Source organism: Ranitomeya variabilis, chromosome 4, assembly GCF_051348905.1.
Source record: "Ranitomeya variabilis isolate aRanVar5 chromosome 4, aRanVar5.hap1, whole genome shotgun sequence".
Taxonomy (NCBI): Eukaryota; Metazoa; Chordata; class Amphibia; order Anura; family Dendrobatidae; genus Ranitomeya; species Ranitomeya variabilis.
Window position 1 is genome coordinate 658621486 of NC_135235.1, and position 21822 is coordinate 658643307.

The window sequence follows — 21822 nt, forward strand, 5'->3', positions numbered from 1 at the left end:
CATAATGTTGGGTGCAAGTTGATGCGCTAACAAGAATGTGTGAAACCAAGAAGCTATTTCAGTCCGCTGTTACCTTGTTACCTGCAAGCAGTGTCTGTTATAGTTCCGGTCTCTGGCTTGAGCAGCTGACCCGTTATACCCTGATTTATCCTCTGCCCGTTTCCCTTGGTCCCATTCCTGTGTTTCCCTGTGATTTTGCTCATTGTAGTACTTGCTCTCCGTGTTGTGGTGTTGTGACCGCTTGGCATTTGACTCGGCTTGTCCTCTGACCAGTTTGACTGTCTTGCATCTCTGGTTTTCCTGCTCCTGATCGGCTCTGACTTCTTTGGCTTGTTTCTGACCACGTATATTGCTGTGACCTCTGGTACTTTATTCCCTCTCTGTTGTTGACTCGGCTTTTTCTGACTACTCTTTCGCCACCTAGTGGCTTCTGCCTGCTTCTCTGTGATTACACTGTGAGTGTACCTGTTTTCCTTCACCCACACCTCCTGGTGGAGGTTAGGTACTACTGCACTGCAGCAGGCATTACAGTGGCAAAACATTTAAAAAAGTGATATAAATGTATGTGGTATCGCAGTAATCTTACTGACCCGAAGAATACAGCTGCATTACCAATTTTATAAAATGGTGAACGACATAAAAAAAATCATGAATTACTGTTTTTTGTTCATTCTGCCTCCCAAAAATCAGAATATAAAGCGATCAAAAAAGTTATGTGCCCGAAAATGATACCAATAAAAACGTCAAATTCGTCCCACAAAAAACAAACTCTCAAATGACTATATATAGAAAACTTATAGCTCTAAATGTGGTGATGCAAAAACTTTGTTTCGCAAGAAAAGCATTTTCTATTGTGTGATAGCAGCCAAACATAACACAACGAAAATCTGGTATTGCTGCAATCACACCGACCCAAAGAATAAAGTTGTCTAATCACTCATACAGCATGAGGAATGGCATAAAAAATTAAACCAATGCTTGACCAGCTGTTGATTTGTTTATTCTGCCTGATTCTGTGGATGCTGTCTGGCCTCTGATCCGGCATTGTCCCCTTTTTCAAGCTTGTATAAAAGCACCTTCGGCCACAGTTTTGTGCACCTCTGAAAAGGACACCGCTGAACAGAAGCCAGACAAAATCAGAGTAACTCTGCCTCATTATAGTGAAAGGATTCCTTGGGGATTTCATCTAAATTATGTCATTTGGAGATTTAAATGGAGACCCCATTGTAAGTGCTCAGCGTAGAGCACAGGATAAATGTCATCAAAATTATATGTAAAATCTTCCTAATTAAACCCTCAAATCAATCCACAAAAAAAAGCAAGTCCATACTAAGGACCATCAACCTTCAATGGAAATAGAGGGGGCTTCCACGATACAGGTTGCAAAAAGGCTATGAAAAAATAAGCTATGGCTGCTTGCACCCCAAAAGATATCCAGCAATTCTATGCTCCCAAATAAATATTCCCCCTCCTTTCTAAGCGCCCTAATGTGCCTAAATCTCGTTTGGCACTTTTGTAGTGATTAGAGCATACTTTAAGGTACCGTCACATTAAGCGACGCTGCAGCGATAGCGACAACGATGCCGATCGCTGCAGCGTCGCTGTTTGATCGCTGGAGAGCTGTCATACAGACCGCTCTCCAGCGACCAACGATGCCGAGGTCCCCGGGTAACCAGGGTAAACATCGGGTTGCTAAGCGCAGGGCCGCGCTTAGTAACCTGATGTTTACCCTGGTTACCAGCGTAAAAGTAAAAAAAACAAACAGTACATACTCACCCAGCGTCCCCCAGCTTCTGCTTCCTGACACTGACTGAGCTCCGGCCCTAACAGCACAGCGGCTTTCACTTTCACTTTAGGGCCGGCGCTCAGTCAGTGTCAGGAAGCAGACGCTGGGGGAGGTATGACGCTGGGTGAGTATGTACTGTTTGTTTTTTTTACTTTTACGCTGGTAACCAGGGTAAACATCGGGTTACTAAGCGCGGCCCTGCGCTTGGTAACCCGATGTTTACCCTGGTTACCAGTGTAAAACATCGCTGGTATCGTTGCTTTTGGTGTCAAACACAACGATACACGGCGATCGGACGACCAAATAAAGTTCTGGACTTTATTCAGCGACATCACAGCAGGATCCTGATCGCTGCTGCGTGTCAAACTAAACGATATCGCTAGCGAGGACGCTGCAACGTCACGGATCGCTAGCGATATCGTTTAGTGTGACGGTACCTTAAGTTACACTTTGCATGTCTACAGAAGCAAGAACTGGGCACAATGTATGGGCACTACAATGTAAGGGTTTTGTATATGGAGAATACAAACTATTCTACGATAATTTGTTCTACAAGAGTCAAATAGCGCTCCATCCCTCCAGAGTCTTGCTGTGTCGCTAAACAGTACTGTACAGCCACATATGGGGTATTGCCACATTCAGCATAAATTGTGTGACAAATTTCTTTTGTATTTTCACTCATTTTCCAGTGTGAAATAGTAAAATCTGGGGCTAAAACAAAATGTTTGTAGAAAAAATATAAATTTTTTTTTCTTCACTGCCCAATGGTATAACATTTGTCACACACCTGTGCTGTCAGTTTGATCACTGCACCCCTAGATAAATTCATTGGAGAGGTGTAGTTTGTAAAATGGGGTCATTTATGGGGAGGTTTCTGCTGTTTGACACCTCAGGAGCCCTCCCAGTGGGCCATTGCATGTGCAAACCATCATCCCACACCGTAGTGATATAAAACAATCCACTCTCTTCCCCTCCTACTCTCAGAAACCAGCAAGCAAGTGGGTACATAATCAATTATCAATAGCCATGAATGAAAGGTTCCATATAGTTTTGGTACTTATCCGCTATTTAGCTCCCTCTTATTCGCGTTTCCCCCTTAAGAAGTTTAAGGGCTCATCAGAGGATCCAGGGTTGATGCTGGAGTTGTGGCCATGGCCGAACTCTGTGCATTTGGATGAAGTTTTGATGTGGACCAGTCCATCCCCTGTCCCTGCCATCTTTTATAACCATCTCTCCGTCCACATCTTCTCTGTCTTGGATTTTTTGGGACACTGCGGCTTACGCCGCTGTCCCCTGACTGTTGCGCCTTCCCCCTGTGTTAGAAACAGATCTCCCATCCAGTGAGACCAAAATGGAATATGGGGTTAACTCCCCATGGAGGGGGCGGAGCTTATCTCCTGCTCTTGGCGCCGGGAAGTGCTGAAGCACATCCGATCCCTGGACCCGGACCTGTTGGGCTGCCGGATCATGGACCCGCTGGAGCATGCGGTGAGGGATAGGATCGACAGGGAAGGAAGCGCTTGGTTAGCAGCTTTGCTGACTGGGAGCGACTCCTTCCCTGTTATGGTGCAGGCGATGCCGCCGGAGGGTCGGCGCTCTCGCAGAGCCACCCGGCCTCCGGCACGGCTGAGCCCGCCATTATATTCAGAGAAGAGCGCGCGCAATTCGCGTGCGCGTGCTTCTTCTGATTTGGGCGCCAGGCGCAGTAGTACGGCGGGAAGCAGCGTCGTACCTCAGGTGGGGGAGGATCAGGGATCGGCGCTGCGCGACACGTGCATTAGTACAGCCCCTGCTGCCCCAGTGACAGGAAGAAGGAGTGCAGGTCTGCAAGTGCCAGCGTTATTACCTGGCTCTGCAATCTTATTTGGAAACAGCATGGGGGAGCCCAGGGAACGTCTGCTTCCTCACAGGATGCAGGCTCTGCAGAAAAGGAGACTGAGGCTCCGCAGGGGGGCATCCCACCACTTTCTAGGAACATGGGGGAAGTTGTGGCCAATACTGACAGGAGTAGGGATACGGCAGCCCCAGTGCAACATAATGTGGGTTCACCTCACATAATATCAGCGCCCGGACAGCATAGCGCATACTCCCAGTCTATTATAGGAGGAGAGTCGCAGTTTCCATCCTACCCACTCATCTTTAGTACCCCGTATTCGCAAAAAACCAGGCGGGCAATTAGCTCCCTCTCAGGCGGCGGTAGCCGAACATCAGAACGCCCCAGCGTCGCTATCGCTGATGGCAACCGGTGTTCGTCCCCCAATTTAGGGTGCTGGCACCCCGGCTCTGGATAACAGACAGAGTGCGGGTATCCGCTCCGCGCGCAGATCATCATCGTCATCATCGTCATCCCCCAGAGGGCACCGCAGGAATAGACATAGGAGGCGCGGTCGTTCTGACAGCAAGCGGCGTTCGTGTAGATCCAGGTCCAGCCGGCGCAGTAGGCGGTCTAGAGCGTCACGTTGGCGCTTGCCTTCGTCATCAGGCAGTTCTTCAAGCAGGTCGCACAGGCAGGAGTCTTCTCGTCGTAGGTCCATACATCGCACGGAGCGTCAAGGTTCGATGAATCCCGTGGCACGGGACGCAAGCCGTCCGGATGTTGGTGCACCAATTGGTGAGTACCCCTTTGTTGGGGCTTGGGGGGGGGGAGAGAACCAACACCATCCTTTCAGACACAGTAGCCAATGCGGCCACAGGGAATAGGATTTATGTTAACCCAAAAATACTACAACCGTCAGGATCGTGCAGGCAGCCCCTCCCTCCTCGCCCGGACGTTTATAAGGATGGTCTGTTTTGTGGTGTCCCTCCGTTAGGGGCTCACTTGGACAGCGCCATCAAGGAACAAATCTGGGCCAATGAGTTCGTCGATATATGGTCCCTGGTTTCCACGGACCAACACTCAATTGATAGAGAGAGACGTTTGGGCGACAAGACATACGAACGAAAACCAAAAGTTGCGAAAACCATTAATAACTGGTTGCAAGCTTTTGCGGTTCTAGGATGTGTTATGGGAGAGAAGCACCCGGAGAGGTGCTCTGAGCTATTTATATACCTAGACAGCATCTATAATTCCTATAAGGCCCACGGGGGATCAGCATGGTGGAAATATGATGAAGATTTCCGCCGTCGTCTGTCCGTCAATCCCCAATTAGGCTGGGGTGTGAAAGCCACGGATTCGTGGCTTCGCCTGATGATGGCCCAAAAAACGTCTCAATCCTTTCATGGTCCTGCTGCCGGGTCCAATAGCAACACGGCAGCAGCATCTATTCGTAGGCCAGGTTCGTGCTGGTTATTTAATGAAGGACACTAAGTTCTACGGGCTCTGCAAATATAAGCACGAGTGTTCAGCGTGCGGTGGACCCCACTCCGTGGCTAAATGCACACGGCCGCCCCCAAAAGCTAACCCCGGAAAAAACCCCTCTACAGGTGAGGTTACCGACGCCAGTGAGCGTAGAAAGAATGGGGCCGTGGCTGGACAAATACCCCAATAAGTCGGCTGCGGCGCAACTGCGGTTCGGTTTTTCCTATGGTTTTTTCATCCCGTTTAATCGGTCCCTCGGGTCGCAGTCAGCCCCAAATTTACAATCAGCTAGGGAGTTACCCAACGTGTTAGCAGAGAAATTGGGCAAGGAAATCGGGTCGGGTCGCTTCCGCGGCCCTTTTAAGACACCCCCTTTCCCTAATTTGCGTGTTTCACCCCTAGGTATAGTTCCCAAAAAAGAGACAGGCAAGTACCGGTTGATTCACCACCTGTCCTACCCCAAGGGGACGTCGGTCAACGACGGTATACCCAGTGAGGACTCAGCCGTTACTTATATATCCTTCGATAAAGCGGTGGATTTAGTCAGAAATGCCGGTCCGGGGGCCCTTATGGCCAAGTCAGACATAGAATCCGCTTTCCGTCTACTTCCGGTTCACCCGGATTGCTACCACTTACTGGGAGCCAAATTTGAGGATTTTTACTATTACGACACATGTCTTCCCATGGGGTGCTCAATTTCCTGTTTTTATTTTGAATTATTCAGCACGTTTTTAGAATGGGTTGCCCGCGAGATCACCCGGCTAACCGCCATTACTCATTATCTTGATGACTTTTTGATAGTTGGCCCAGCTGATTCAGATGTCTGTTCCACAGCGCTGGCACAATTCAAAGAGGCCATGACATATTTTGGGGTTCCACTTTCCCCCGAGAAGACGATAGGGCCAGTATCAGTGATCACATTCCTTGGGATTGAAATCGACACGGTCGCCATGGAATTTAGATTGCCGAAAGACAAAATCAACAAATTGCTGGACCTCATTAATGGATGCATTTCGGTTGGCAAAGTCACTTTGACGCAAATGCAGTCACTTCTTGGCTCACTAAATTTTGCATGCAGGATCATGCCAGCGGGCAGGATATTTTCTCGCAGATTGACGATTGCCACTAGAGGAGTGAAACAACGTCATCACAGAATCAGGATCACAGCTCAGTTACGTTCTGATTTAAACACATGGAAGATGTTTCTCAGCAATTACAATGGTAGGACTTGCTTTCAGGAGACGGAATGTTCAAACGTTGATATGGGTTTGTTGTTTGCAGCGTCAGGCCACACGGGTTTCAGTGTTCGTTTCGGCAGCCAAATATGCTCTGCCCTATGGCCCGCTTCCTGGATTGCCAGGGAGTGGAATGGTGATCCAACCTTGATTGACCTTTTTCCCGTTGCGGTTGCCATGGAAATATGGGGCCCACTATTGGTCAACAAGCGAATTCGCTTACACCTTGAAACTGTTGGCGGGGCGCATGCCATCAACTACCTAGCATCTCCTTCTCTTTTGGTTCTGGACCTGATCAGATTCATAGTATTAAAATGTTTGATGTTTAATGTTTGGTTTAAAGCGAATACATTACCTGATAACAATGAGACTGTTCCAGAGTCAGTAACTGGGATTTATTCACAGGACCTACGGGATTTGCGTCTTCAGGAGCGTTTGGAGGAGGTGGATTGCCCACATTCGATCTGGGATGTCCTGGGGACCTGATGCCGTTAATACGCTCATCGGTAGCTCCGTCGACCTGGAGAGCCTATGGTAAGGCGTGGGAGGAGTGGTGTCTTTTAGCAGACAGAAAGCCGGTGGGGTCTTCGGATGCAGGTGACCATGGTATTTCTATCCAAAATGCATGCCAAGGGAGTATCGGGTGCGGTTGCGCGCAACAGTGTGTCTGCGTTAGCATTCCATTTTAAATTGCGAGGGTGGTCAGATTCCACGAAACATTTTTTAGTTAGTCAGCTACTGAAAGGTTGGCGCCGAGTGGATAAGCACTGTGACAACAGGCGTCCTATCTCCTTTGACTTGCTAGTTAGCTTGGTTAAGTCTGCGGTATCAGTTTGCGATTCTAACTATGAAGCTGCACTTACATCAGCGGCTTTTGGCCTGGCGTTTTTTGGGGCTATGCGGGTCAGTGAGATCTTACCCTCAGCCCTAAATAAACCGGGTGGACTTAGGCGAGACGATGTTTTAATTTGTGACGATGGTCTCAGGATCAGAATATGTAAATCTAAAACTGATCAGGAGGGCAGGGGGATTTGGTTCCCAATATTTGCCATCAACAAGGATGTTTGCCCATTAACGTTAATTAAGAACTTCATGCGGGTGAGAAAGGATGGTGACCAATTTTTCATGCATGAGAATGGCCTTCCTCTAGTGTCGGGTCAATTCTTAGCCATTTTGAGACGCGCGTTGTCGTTTTTGGGAATGCCCGCAACAGAATTCGGGACTCATTCTTTTCGAATAGGCGCAGCAACTGAAGCCTCCAGGGCGGGTTTATTTGATTCAGAGATTCAAAGGGTGGGTAGATGGAAATCCCGTTGTTTTGCTAGATATATCAGGCCTGACTTATTGTTATAAAAAAAAAATTTTGGTTGTTTTGTCAAAACAATAATAGAAGCAGCTCCAGGGATAAATCGGAGAAGTTATCGTTAGTGTTTGATTATTGTATGTTGATTAATTGTATTCTTTAATTCCTAGATGGAGTGCGACCCAGCGTCTGGATTGTGGGTCACTCATACATCTATTGGGCAGCTCGTCGTGCTGAATTGTGCCCAGGAGGGCGATCCTTGGGTTTTGATGATGTCGACGTGATATGGCGTGGTATGAGAGGTCTGACGTGGTCCCAAGTGCTGCCGGAGGTCGTCCACATTGCACGGGTGTCTTCATCTCCCGCCATTGTGGTTATCCATGCCGGAGGAAATGACCTGGCTTCGTCTCCACTTGCCGAGCTGCTCACATTTATCAGATCTGATATGGACAAATTCCCGAGTTTTTTCCCGCTGATGCGACTAGTCTGGTCTGAGGTTATCCCAAGACTGGTGTGGCGGGGTGCCAGGGAATTGGACGCTATGGAGAGATCCAGACGTACGTTGAACCAGAGGATATTGCGCTTCGTGAGATTTAAGAATGGTGTAGTGGTAAGGCACCACCGTCTGGAGGGAGACAATTCCGGTTTTCTTCTTCCAGACGGAGTTCATTTGAACGAGGCAGGTTTGGATATTTTCCTCAATGGGCTTCGTGAAGGCGTGGTACAGGCTATGCATTCGTTGGGGGGGGTCGTAGCTCTCTGCATTCGCTCCTCCTTGGCGGAAGGGTGGAGTTTTGTTGGTGGTGAAGATACCTGCCCGGGAGTCCGGAAGGCAGTTAATCTCCCTACACCCCAATTTGTTGGCAGATATTGCCTGTTTTTCTAAGCTGCGACCAAAATATTTTACCCAAAGTTAAAAGATGGAAATTTTATGTGTAGATTTCCCAATAAAAGTTTTCAATTTTTATATTTGTTTGTGTCACTTAATGGGAGAAAACGGTAATGGGTCGTAGCAGTCTTTGGGACACTGCGGCTTACGCCGCTGCCACCTGACTGCTGCGCCTTCCCCCTGTGTTAGAAACAGATCTCCCATCCAGTGAGACCAAAATGGAATATGGGGTTAACTCCCCATGGAGGGGGCGGAGCTTATCTCCTGCTCTTGGCGACGGGAAGTGCTGAAGCACATCCAATCCCTGGACCCGGACCTGTTTCCCGCCCTCCCTCCCTCTTGTATGGTTTGTTTCAGTCGCAGCTGCGGAAGGGTGGAGTTTTGTAGGTGGTGAAGATACCTGCCCGGGAGTCCGGAAGGCAGTTAATCTCCCTACACCCCAATTTGTTGGCAGATATTGCCTGTTTTTCTAAGCTGCGACCAAAATATTTTACCCAAAGTTAAAAGATGGAAATTTTATGTGTAGATTTCCCAATAAAAGTTTTCAATTTTTATATTTGTTTGTGTCACTTAATGGGAGAAAACGGTAATGGGTCGTAGCAGTCTTAGACATTTAAAGATAACTTTTTAACCCCTTCAAGACGCAGCCCTTTTTTGCTTTTGCATTTTAATTTTTCGCTCCCCTCCTTCCCAGAGCCATAACTTTTTTATTTTTCCGTCAATATGGCCATGTGAGGGCTTATTTTTTGTGGGACGAGCTGTACTTTTGAACAACTCATTGGTTTTACCATGTCCTGTACTAGAAAATGGGAAACCAAGCAAAAAAAGTGCAATCCCACACTTGTTTTTTGTTTGGCTTTTTTGCTAGGTTCACTAAATGCTAAAACTGACATCATATTATGATTCTCCAGGTCATTACGAGTTCATAGACACAAAACTTGTCAAGGTTATTTTTTATCTAAGTGGGGAAAAGAAATTCCAAACTTTGCTAAAAAAAAATAAAAAATAAATAAAAAAAAATTGCGCTATTTTCCGAGACCCGTAGCGTTTCCATTTTTCGGGATCTTGGGTCGGGTGAGGGCTTATTTTTTGCGTCCCGAGCTGACGATTTTAATTATACCACTTTATTGCAGATATGTTCTTTTGATCGCCCGTTATTGCATTTTAATGCAATGTTATGGCGACCCAAAAAAACTTAATTCTGTCGTTTTTAATTTTTTTCTCGCTATGCAGTTTAGCGATCAGGTTAATCCTTTTTTTTTTTTTTTTTTTTAATTGATAGATCGGATGATTATGAACGCGGCAATACCAAATGTGTATGTTTAATTTTTTTTATTGTTTTATTTTGAATGGGGCGAAAGGGGGGGTGATTTAAACTTTTATATTTTTTTATTTTTTTTTTTTAAACATTTTTTTTTTAGTTTTGCCATGCTTCAATAGCCTCCATGATAGGCTAGAAGCTGGCACAAGTGGATCAGCTCAGCTACATAGGCTCGATCATCAGATCGCTCCTATGCAGCTGAATTACAGGCTTGCTGTGAGCGCCGACCACAGGGTGGTGCTCACAGCAAGCCGGCATCAGCAACCATTGAAGTCTCAAGGAGACCTCAGGTTGTCATGCCGATGCATCGCTGACCCCCGATCACATGACAGGGGTCAGCAATGCGCGCATTACTGGCCCGATGGCCGGAAGCGGTAGTTAAATGCCGCTGTCAGCGTTTGACAGTGGCATTTAACTAGTTAATAGCGGCGGGGGTTTACTATTCAACTTGCAGCTATTGCGTACAAAACAGCTGACATGTTGCGACTTTGATGTGGGCTCAGCTCCGGAGCCCACATCAAAGGGAGAGACACGACATGCGCTGTACTAGTACGGCGCATGTCGTGAAAGGGTTAACATAGCCCAATCCTAATGTGTCTTTATAAAAGTCTCCATTGCCTCTGCCGAATGTCTGACATCTGAATTTAAGACCACCAGGGAATTACAGACCCCTAGAGAAGGCAGTGAAAATCCCACAATCAAATTTATCATATGTAGCAAATCTGTAGAAATAGAAGACACTGTAAAAGAAACAAATGATCTTAAAAACAAAGTTTGGCCAGAAAGACTGAACTTGGTCTTGTAGAGACCCAATGAGCAGGTTCTGTGGCACCCCAGGAGTTCAGGTACCACAGTAGTGCTGCCTTCCTCTCGGAGAGGGTAGTGCTATGCCTGGAAACAAGAGGGATCTCTTTGGCAGGTAAATCACACACACACACCACCTTCTGAATCCAGGCCAGGAGTGGGAGCTCAAAACCCTGTTTTATGGCAGTTTCCCTGGATAAGAATCCTGGTTTGGAGAAACGGCTCAAGCCGCCTACCATACAGGTACCTGTCCCAGGACAGGAGAAAGAACTGAAAGAATTAGGACCTTGTTTGGAACACTTCAGGCAGCAAGGGACTTTAGCAAGCGCAGAGTGGAAGGCTCCTAACCTGACTTGCCAAGGGGATTCTACTTGTTTCCGGGCTGCCTGGACTCCTATGTACCTGTTGCCGGTGCCCTGGACTGTGGCCTGCCAACTACAGTAAACCTGGTAAAGACTTACAACTTGTGTCTTTTACTCATTTACCGGCAACCATCATCACCGCCATACACCTTAGGACCCCTGGGGACCCCGCTTCACCTGTGGGAAGTGTACCATCAGTGCTGCAATAACATCCCCCAGAGGACCCCTTTTACGCAGCGTTGGTCCCACTATTGACCGACCACCACAGGTGGCATCACGACAGACTTATAAACACTTTTCCCTTAAAAGACCGTTCCCTTTTACAGTGGGTCCCAGTGCCACGGACCGGGTCACGGCCACCGTGACATCCCCTTTAAAACCGACCGGACCCGGTGCCGAGTACCCTGCCCTGGTGAGCTACTCAGTTCGTCAACACGAATGTTGGCAAGAAGGTAGATTAATTCCGTAAAATTCCAGGATTCTAGGAAGGCAACAACATCATTAGCCTTTGCTTTTTCTTAGGGGTTCACCATGTGGATTAAATTTTTCTTCACAAGATTTTCTAAATTGTCAGCACATTCTACATATGCTGTCATTTGACTTTACAGTTTAGAGATCTTGACATCTTCTAATTCAGGAGCCTAAGGTGGATTCCCCGGCCTATAAGCTCTGGCTGACATGGATCTCAGTCCAAAAGAAGGTACCATGACTCTGTTGTCGGGTGTCCAGTTACCAGGGACTCCTTCTCTGTCCCTAACAATAGGGGGCGCCCTAGCTCGCCCTGCTCCCCGAATTACTTCTGATGGTGAATATGCTGGGGCCACGTACCTTGCCTTAGCTCCTGAATCTGTCCTCCATCTGTACCCATCACCTAATAAGGGCAGAGGGGAGTGGTAGTGTACCATAATACACCAACCAGACTAACAAGGTAATACGAACAGGGGGTAACGAAAAATACCAAACATACAAAAGAGGTATGCACTGGGAAGTAGAGGATGGGGGTTAAACCAAAGTGGGAGAAGAAAGGGAATTATCACACACTCAAAACCTAGCAACAGTCACATATAAACCCACTAAACACCCTCTTGAATAATAAGGAACAACAACCTCCAGCCATGCAGCATAAGCTATCTCTGACAATGAGTTCTAGCCAGGACTCAGTTTATATAGGAGATGGGAGTGGCTAAGGCTACGTTCACATTTGCGTTGTTGGGCACAGCGTCGACGCATACCGACGCATGCGTCATGCGCCCCTATCTTTAACATGGGGGGCGCATGGACATGCGCCGGTATGCGTTGTACTGCGTTTTACGACGCATGCATCATATAGACGCACAAGACAGGGCGCAGGGGACGCTACTTGCAGCGTTTTCCCTATGCCGAAAGTCCGGATCTGTAGGATCTTATGAAAACGCATGCGTCACATAACGCTGCGTTGTGTACATGCGTTGTTGGTTGTGTCGCGTCGCCGACGCTGCGCCCAACAACGCAAATGTGAATGTAGCCTAACAGTGCACAGCCAGAGACAACACTCCAGGAGCTCTTAACTGAGCAGATTAACCCCTAACACTGCTAAAAGAAATCTAAACCATTTAATATGAATGTAAAGTGCTTCTATTCAGTGCATGAGTAGGAGAAATCAGAAGCTGAGGTCTTCTGGCTCCTCTCGGTCATGTTAAACCCGTGACAAAAGGACCATCAATGCATAAAGCATCAGGGACAGTTTTCGGTGGAGCACCATGTAGTAGGGTTGAGCGACTTTAATTTTTTTAAGATCGAGTCGGGTTTTGTGAAACCCGACTTTGTCCAAAGTCGAGTCAAGTGAAGTCGGCCGATTATCGCGAAAAGTCGGGGATCGACCGAAACATGAAACCCAATGCAAGTCAATGGGGAAGCATAGTCGGCAGTGAGTGGAGGCCAGGAAAACACCTACAGTGCCCATTTTAATGCCAAAAACATCCATTCTTGTTTCTGAAGCTTGTCAAGCTTAATTAACTTTATAATAATAGTTGGGCATTGGAAATTGGGGGTCATTTGGCAAACGTTGTGGGGGGTAGGGCTGGTTCAAGGTTTTAGTGGGCCCAGGAAACGTGGACTACGTCACGGCGGTGGAGCAGTGAGAGGTAAGTATTTCAACTTTGCAAGTGCTGTGATCCTGAGCAAGCAGGGAGGCCCACTCGTTCGCATTGGCACTGGCACAGGGCCCCTCAAAGTACGGCGGTGTGTTTGCACGGCGGGAGCGCCTCCCACCGGCAGCGACACTTGTGTACTCTGAGGGGCCCTGTGCCAGTGATGTCGCCAACGAGTATGCCCCCCTACCTGTTGAAAAAACCTGCACTTTCATCTGCACCTTCCTCTTTGTCCCCGTGTAAGGTTTTATAGTATGCGGGAAGGGGAACCAGACTTTCAGTAGGGTCAAATTCTGGCTGTGTAGCGTGCAAGGGGAATGTAGTGGTCTGGGTCAAAGTACCACAAGACTCATCTAGCACCGGCTGGGCAATGGGCAGGATGAGGAGGAAACACTGATATAAGCCCAAATAATAAAATGGGTAAAATGCAGTTCAAAATTGGTAACAGGACTAACCAGGTGGCATTGCTTAGTTCAGTGGAGTAGAAAACCCAGGAGCGGCAGACACAGTTAGTAGGGCCGAACCACACTAGTAGGCCCTATGCAGTTTAATATTACAAATGAAGGCCGAAAGCCTGAAGATTAAAGGTCAGGAAAATAACACAGGACAACACCAAGGTGCGGCACACACCGTTAGTAGGCCCCAACCACCAATTTTTAAAAACAACTACTTAATGAGAGCCTGAAGGTTGAAGCTCAGCTTTATACAGTGAAGCACAACACCAGGGAGCGGCAGACACCGTTAGTAGGCCCCAACCACCAATTTTTAAAAACAACTACTTATTGAGAGCCTGAAGGTTGAAGCTCAGCTTTATAAACCTGGAGGAGAACACCCCGGAGGAGGAGAACACCCAGGAGCGGCAGACATCACTAGTAGGCCCCAACCAAACTAGTATCCCAAATGCAGTTTCCTATTTAAAAAAAAAAAAAAAAACGAAAACCGGAATTGAGGACAATTTGAATTAGGGACTGCACACAGACTTAGTAGGCTGTCCCCTGTGGACCATGCATCCACCACATTAACCCATTGCGCCGTAATGGACAAGTAACCTTCCGAGGCCATGCCTACAGGTCCATGCGTCTTGTCAGGTGCACCTTTGTACTCACAGATTGCCAGAGTGCATGGACAATGCGGTCTTTTACATGCTGGTGGAGGGCTGGAATGGCTTTTCTCGCAAAAGAAGTGTCGACTGGGTAGCTCGTAGCGTGGTACAGCGTAGTCCATCATGGCTTTATTAATATTACATAAAATATATAAATAGGCTCTATGAACTTTTAAATAGGTTCCAGGGGTACACGGGCAGCATTGGTGTGGTCAGTGGAGGACTATTGGAAGGAGGGACCGCAGACAGACTTAGTACGCCTACAATTAAAAAAAAGTGGCTATATGCACTTTAAAATAGGTTCCAGGGGTACACAGGCAGCATTGGTGTGGTCAGCGGAGGAGGATTGCAAGGAGGGACCGCAGACAGGCTTAGTACGCCTACAATTAAAAAAAGTGGCTATATGCACTTTAAAATAGGTTCCAGGGGTACACGGGCAGCATTGGTGTGGTCAGTGGAGGACTATTGGAAGGAGGGACCGCAGACAAACTTAATACGCCTAAAATAAATAAAAATAGGCTCAAGGCACTAATAGTTATCTCGCAGGGGTACACAGGCAGCATTGGTGTGGTCAGCGGAGGACAATTGGAAGGAGTGGTGCAGACTTACTAGGCCTAAAGTAAAAAAGCTGGCTCTATGCAGTTTTAAATAGGTTACATGGGTACACAGGCAGTATTGGTGTGGTCAGCGGAGGAGGATTGCAAGGAGTGTCTGACACAGTTAGTACTCCCAAAAAATAAATATATGTTAATGTCTCGCAAAACAAAACAAAAAAACAAGAGTGTGGCATACTTAGGTAGGGTGGGCTCCTCTGCTGAGTTTCAGACATAGTAATTCGGCACTACGTATTTACTGGTGTCAATATAGGACACTGACCCTGAATATTTTAACTAGCATCATACATGTCAACAAATTGGTATTGTCAGTGCCAGGCATTGAAGGATGTCAGCGCCTATACTAAACATTGTTGGAGCTGTGAGATAATTTTGCACGTGGTAGAGCACAGTTTGAGCTGGGGGGGGTGAACTCTCTTGTGGCCGGCGGTACAGGCCCAGGGCCCCTCATGTTACAACGGTGTGTCTGACGTTGGGTGCGCGCCACCACCGCCAGAGACACTTTATTGTACTATGAGGGACCCAGTGGCAGTGCCGTCGACCAAAAGCGGGCACACCCACCTCTTCAGACAAACGGCACTCTAACGGGTGCTTGCGCCAAGTGGCGAGACCACGGCCCCGTGGGGGGAGTTTTCCCATTTAGGGAGGTGTAAACATGTCGTATGCTGGACAAACAGCTGCTGCAAATTAAGAGATTGGAACACTCAGTAAGACCAGTCCACAAGCAAGACCTTTTTATAGGAAAGCTAGGTGTCAGCCGGGAAAGGTGGGGCAAAATAATTTGAAATCCAGGAGTAGTTCATTTTAATGAAGGTTAGATCATCAACATTTTGGGTAGCCAGACGAGTCCTTTTTTCGGTTAATATTGAACTAGCAGCACTGAATACTCTTTCTGATAGCACACTAGCTGCTGAGCAAGCAAGCTCCTGCAATGCATATTCTGCCAATTCAGGTCAGGTGTCTAATTTGGATGCCCAGTAATCAAATGGGAATGACGGTTGAGGGAGAACATCGATAAGGGCTGAAAAATAGTTAGTAACCATACTGGACAAATGTTGTCTCCTGTCACTTTGAATAGATGCTGCAGTACCTGTCCTGTCTGCGGTCATTGCGAAATCACTCCACAACCTCGTCAGAAAACCCCTCTGTCCAACGCCACTTCTGATTTGTGCACCTCTAACACCTCTGCCCTGTATCCCCCTGCAGCTCGTGTGAGAACCATCACTGGCGCTGTGTGCTGGGAATACCTGAATCAAACGGTCTACAAGAGTTGCTTGTTTGGTTGCTAATATTTGTTCGAGGTTCTCATGTGGCATAATATTTTGCAATTTGCCTTTATAGCGAGGATCAAGGAGGCAGGCCAACCAGTAATCGTCATCGGTCATCATTTTAAGAATGCGTGGGTCCCTTTTGAGATTACGTAAGGCATAATCCGCCATGTGGGCCAAAGTTCCAGTAGTCAAATCTGCGGTTGTGCTGGTTTGAGGGGCAGTTACAGGCAAATCTACGTCACTTGTCTCCCTCAAAAAACCTGAACCCGGCCTTGCCACACCAGCAATTTCCATTGGACCCGGAGAAGCTTCCTCATTTAAAAAATACTCATCCCCATCATCCTCCTCGTCCTCCTCCTCTTCGCCCGCTACCTCATCCTGTAGACTACCCTGACCAGACAATCGCTGACTGTCATCAAGGCTTTCCTCTTCCTCGGCTGCAGACGCCTTTTCCTTTATGTGCATCAAACTTTGCATCAGCAGACGCATTAGGGGGATGCTCATGCTTATTATGGCGTTGTCTGCACTAACCAGCCGTGTGTATTCCTCAAAACACTGAAGGACTTGACAGAGGTCTTTGACCACTGCACAGCAGACAACTCCATGTCTGCCATCCAGCTGCCTGCCCCTCCCACAAATACATAGCAGCACGCCTCTGTTCGCACAGTCTCTGAAGCATGTGCAGTGTTGAGTTCCACCTTGTTGCAACATCGATGATTAAGCGATGCTGGGGAAGGTTCAAAGACCGCTGATAGTTCTGCATACGGCTGGAGTGTACGGGCGAACGGCGGATATGAGAGCAAAGTCTGCGCACTTTGAGGAGCAGGTCGGGTAACCCCGGATAACTTTTCAGGAAGCACTGCACCACCAGGTTTAAGGTGTGAGCCAGGCAAGGAATGTGTTTCAGTTGGGAAAGGGCTATGGCAGCCATGAAATTCATTCCGTTATCACTCACTACCTTGCCTGCCTCAAGATGTACAGTGCCCAGCCATGACTGGGTTTCTTTCTGCAAGAACTTGGACAGAACTTCCGCGGTGTGTCTGTTGTCGCCCAAACACTTCATTGCCAATACAGCCTGCTGACGCTTGCCACTAGCTGTCCCATAATGGCACACCTGGTGTGCAACAGTGGCAGCTGCGGATGGAGTGGATGTGCGACTGCGGTCTGTGGACGAGCTCTCGATTCTGCAGGAGGACGAGGAGGAGGGGGGGCCAACACCTACAGCCAACTGTTTCCTAGACCGTGGGCTAGGCAGAACTGTCCCAATATTGCTGTCCCCTGTGGACCCTGCATCCACCACATTCACCCAGTGTGCCATGATGGACACGTAACGTAACGTCCCTGGCCATGCCTACTGGTCCATGCATCTGTTGTCAGGTGCACCTTTGTAGTCACAGATTGCCTGAGTGCATGGACGATGCGCTCTTTAACATGGTGGTAGAGGGCTGGGATGGCTTTTCTCGAAAAGAAGTGTCGACTGGGTAGCTCATAGCGTGGTACAGCGTAGTCCATCAGCGCTTTGAAAGCTTCGCTTTCAACTAACCGGTAGGGCATCATCTCTAATGAGATTAGTCTAGCAATGTGGGCGTTCAAACCCTGTGTACGCGGATGCGAGGATGAGTACTTCCTTTTCCTAACGAGAGTCTCATGAAGGGTGAGCTGGAATGGAGAGCTGCATACGGTGGAACTAGCGGGGGTGCCGGTGGACATGGGTGACTGAGAGAGGGTTGGAGATGGTATTCTTGCCGGTGCCCTACATGCAGTGTTTCCTACTACTAACCTGGTGATTCCCTGACTGCTTTGGCCTGGCGACGAAAGCTGCACAGATACTGCAGGTGGTGCGGGAAATGGTGGGCTTAGGCTACGTTCACATTTGCGTTGTGCGCCGCAGCGTCGGCGCCGCAGCGCACAACGCAAACAAAAACGCAGCAAAACGCATGCACAACGCTGCGTTTTGCGCCGCATGCGTCGTTTTTTTCATTGAATTTGGACGCAGCAAAAATGCAACTTGCTGCGTCCTCTGCGCCCCGACGCGGGCGCCGCAGCGACGCATGCGGCGCAAAACGCAAGTGCGCCGCATGTCCATGCACCCCCATGTTAAATATAGGGGCGCATGACGCATGCGGCGCCGCTGCGGCGCCCGACGCTGCGGCGCTGGCCGCAAATGTGAACGTAGCCTTACAGGGAGGGAAAGGATGTAGCGTTGCTGACTAGCTTCATTGGCCGAGGGTGCTGCAACCTTTAGGGACGTTTGGTAGTTAGTCCAGGCTTGCAAATGCATGGTGGTTAAATGTCTATGCATGCAACTTGTATTTAGACTTTTAAGATTCTGACCTCTGCTTAAGGTAGTTGAACATTTTTGACAGATGACTTTGCGCTGATCATTTGGATGTTGTTTAAAAAAATGCCAGACTGCACTTTTTCTACTATCGGATACCTTTTCAGGCATTGCAGACTGAGCTTCTTTAACCGGATGGCCACGCTGTCCTCCAACTGGTTTTGGTTTTGCCAAGCGTTTTTGGCCAGATACGGGCACGGCAGATGGAACCTGTTGTGATGTTGATGCCTGCTGCGGCTCCTCCTCCTCCGCTTCAGAACTACTGCCGCCTGCACCCTGTTCCCCCAATGGCTGCCAATCGGGGTCAACAACTGGGTCATCTATGACCTCCTCTTCTATGTCGTGTGCAACTTCGTCTGTGTCACCGTGTAAGCCGGTGGTATAGCGTTCGTGACGGGGCACCATAGTCTCCGCTGGGTTTGATTCTGGCTCAGTACACTGCGAGGGCAATGTTCTGGTCTGAGTCAAAGGAACAGCATAGTAATCTGGCTGTGGCTGTGCATCAGTGCACTCCATGTCTGATTCAACTTCTAATGGGCATGGCCTGTTAACTGTTTCAATGTCTAACCCAGGAACGATATGTGTAAAGAGCTCCATGGAGTAACCCATTGTGTCTCCTGATGCATCCTTCTCTCTTGTTCTGGGTGAAGAAGACAAGGAAGCGACTTGTCCCTGACCGTGAACATCCACTAACGACGCTCTGCTTTTACATTTAGCACTTTCAGAAAAGGAGGCAAAAGAGCTAGAGGCTGAGTCAGCAAGGAAAGCCAAAACTTGTTCTTGCTGCTCCAGCTTTAAAAGCGGTTTTCCTACTCCCAGAAAAGGGAGCGTTCGAGGCCTTGTGTAGCCAGACGACGAACCTGGCTCAACAACTCGAGACTTAGGTGCTGTACTGCTTTTACCACGACCACCTGATGCTCCACCACCACTACCATCATTACCAGCTGACAATGACCGCCCACGGCCACAACCTCTTCCACCAGACTTCCTCATTGTTTGCAAAACGTAACCAAAGTAACGCTATTTGTTACTGTTAAACAACTTATAAGGTGAACTCAAACTTCTGTAGGATTTATATATACTTTTATAGGTGCCTGACACTGAAAGGAAAAATCAGGCCCAATGTTACACACTAGGTTTTCTGTGCCCCAATAATTTGAGACAGATGGCACACACAGGACCGGCACTCAAGCAGAAATGCCAATCTTAATCTCCCACTATTTTTTTTTTTTTTCAGGGAGAATTAAAAAAAAAAAAAAAAATGGCCCAGTATTACACACTGGTTTTCTGTGGCACACAATGAGAGACAGATGCCACACACAGCACTGGCACAGAGGCAGACTTGCCAATCTTTATCTCCCTGCAGTAATCTCAGAAAAGTATGGCAGGCAGCTATAAAAAGGACTGCTGCACACAAAAGTGTGGACAAACAAACAAGATAGCTGTGCAGAAAGGAAGGAACAACAGGATTTGTGCTTTGAAAAAAAGCAGTTGGTTTGCACAGCGGCGTACACACAGAGCAACGCAGCTATCAGGGAGCCTTCTAGGGCAGCCCAATGAGCTACAGCGCTGAGGAAAAAAAAAATGTAGCTTCCACTGTCCCTGCAAACAAAAGGTGGTGTTGGACAGTGGAAATCGCTACAGCACAAGCGGTTTGGGGGTGAATGTACCCTGCCTAACACTATCCCTGCTTCTGACGAAGCGGCACCTCTCCCTACACTCAGATCAGCAGCAGTAAGATGGCGGTCAGCGGGAACGCCCCTTTATAGCCCCTGTGACGCCGCAGAAAGCAAGCCAATCACTGCAATGCCCTTCTCTAAGATGGTGGGGACCGAGATCTATGTCATCACGCTGCCCACACTCTGCGTCCACCTTCATTGGCTGAGAAATGGCGCTTTTAGCGTCATTGAAACGCGACTTTGGTGCGAAAATCGCGTACCGCATGGCCGACCCCACACAGGGCCAAAAGTCGGCGACTTATCAAAATGACCGATCCGTTTCGCTCAACCCTACCATGTAGTTGTTTAGTGCCAGGATGGTGACTACACCACAAATAAAGCAGCCACAGCCCGTAATTGACAAGAATGTGACTTTTCTACATTTAGTGGTTCCTACTCACCTGGGTGGCTAGCTGTAGGAATCGCCTCATTCAACCACTCATTGAACCACTCGTCACCCCTCACATATGTCTCTGTAGTATTATTATGAGTCAGATCTTTACCCTGAAATAAATATTGTAAAAGTCACAGACAGATGGAGAAGTCACATCTATGATCAGCTGTAATCCTGCCATCTCCACCGTTCTCATTACACAAGTATAAAACATATAATACTGGTGGCTAAAAGAAGACTGAGCACAAGACCTTCACAGCCGTCTACACATCATAGGGGAGATCTCATGACACCTTCTCTCCATCTACCTGATGATCCTGAGGAGAATTGGGATTTTCTTGATTATAGTGCTGGGGAAGAAGAGGACTGGGACATCTCTCTGGTGTTGTCCACTTACTGGATAGATCTGGAGGAAACACATACAATTCATTGTTTACATAATTATAGGCCGTGTGTATTTAGTTCTGTCTATTACCTCGTGATGTGAAGGGCTGGGGATCCTCCATCATGACATCCATGTACAGATCTTTGAGTTCTTCTAAATACTCCCACTCCTCCATGGAGAAATACATGGTAAAATCCTGATGCATACAGTAATATTGTTATCACCCTGATTCCACCACTGAGCCACTGATTAGCTGTAGGGATTATAGGTTCGTCAGTCACCAGGAAATACAGAGACTCGCAAGGGACCTAACCAAATAAAACATATTTTAGACCACACACAATGAGCAGTTTCTTCCTCAGAGTTGGCAGCTGAATACGTTTCTCATAGACTCATCTTCCATAACGCTAATTCTCGTCTCATTTACCGACACTGGAATTGGCATTAGCAATACTGCAGGAGATATTCATTACACGTGACATGAGGAATAACTACTTCATGATGAGGACGACATCTTCACCCTCTACTACGGCTCTATAAACATATCTGGCCAGAGTCCATCACTGACTACATCACCACGAGCCACCTGTATGAAGGTTTTCAGTGTTTCCCGGGATATAATCTTTTATCGTATCAGATCAGACAGATGCCATCTGTGATACTTAGCCAACATCTGTCTGTAACTTCAGCAGCTGTAGACAATGTTCTGCTGAATATCTTCTAACGTCAGGTTAGTCCTCCTGTGAAGCTCAGTCACAGACTTAGCTTCATGGGAATGTTGCTTAACATGTTTTTTGCAATACTATCAGGTGACAATACCAGATGTACATATCAATGTACACAAAATTATATAATATATATATATATATATAT

General features: G+C 47.7%; 1 protein-coding gene across 2 annotated transcripts in view; it reads right to left on the reverse strand.

Moving 5' to 3' along the window:
• LOC143767502 (uncharacterized) overlaps positions 1-21822 on the reverse strand; it is a 72973-nt gene that overhangs the window by 17216 nt on the left and 33935 nt on the right. For both annotated transcript variants that reach the window (XR_013213716.1, XM_077255895.1), the window contains exons 2-4: positions 21040-21257; positions 20873-20970; positions 20572-20674 (exon numbers count right to left, since the gene is read on the reverse strand). Coding sequence is in view for 1 of the 2 variants with exons in the window: in XM_077255895.1 (XP_077112010.1) it covers positions 20572-20674; positions 20873-20970; positions 21040-21154 (316 nt within the window). In the remaining variant the exon portion in view is untranslated. The remainder of the gene's footprint in view (positions 1-20571; positions 20675-20872; positions 20971-21039; positions 21258-21822) is intronic.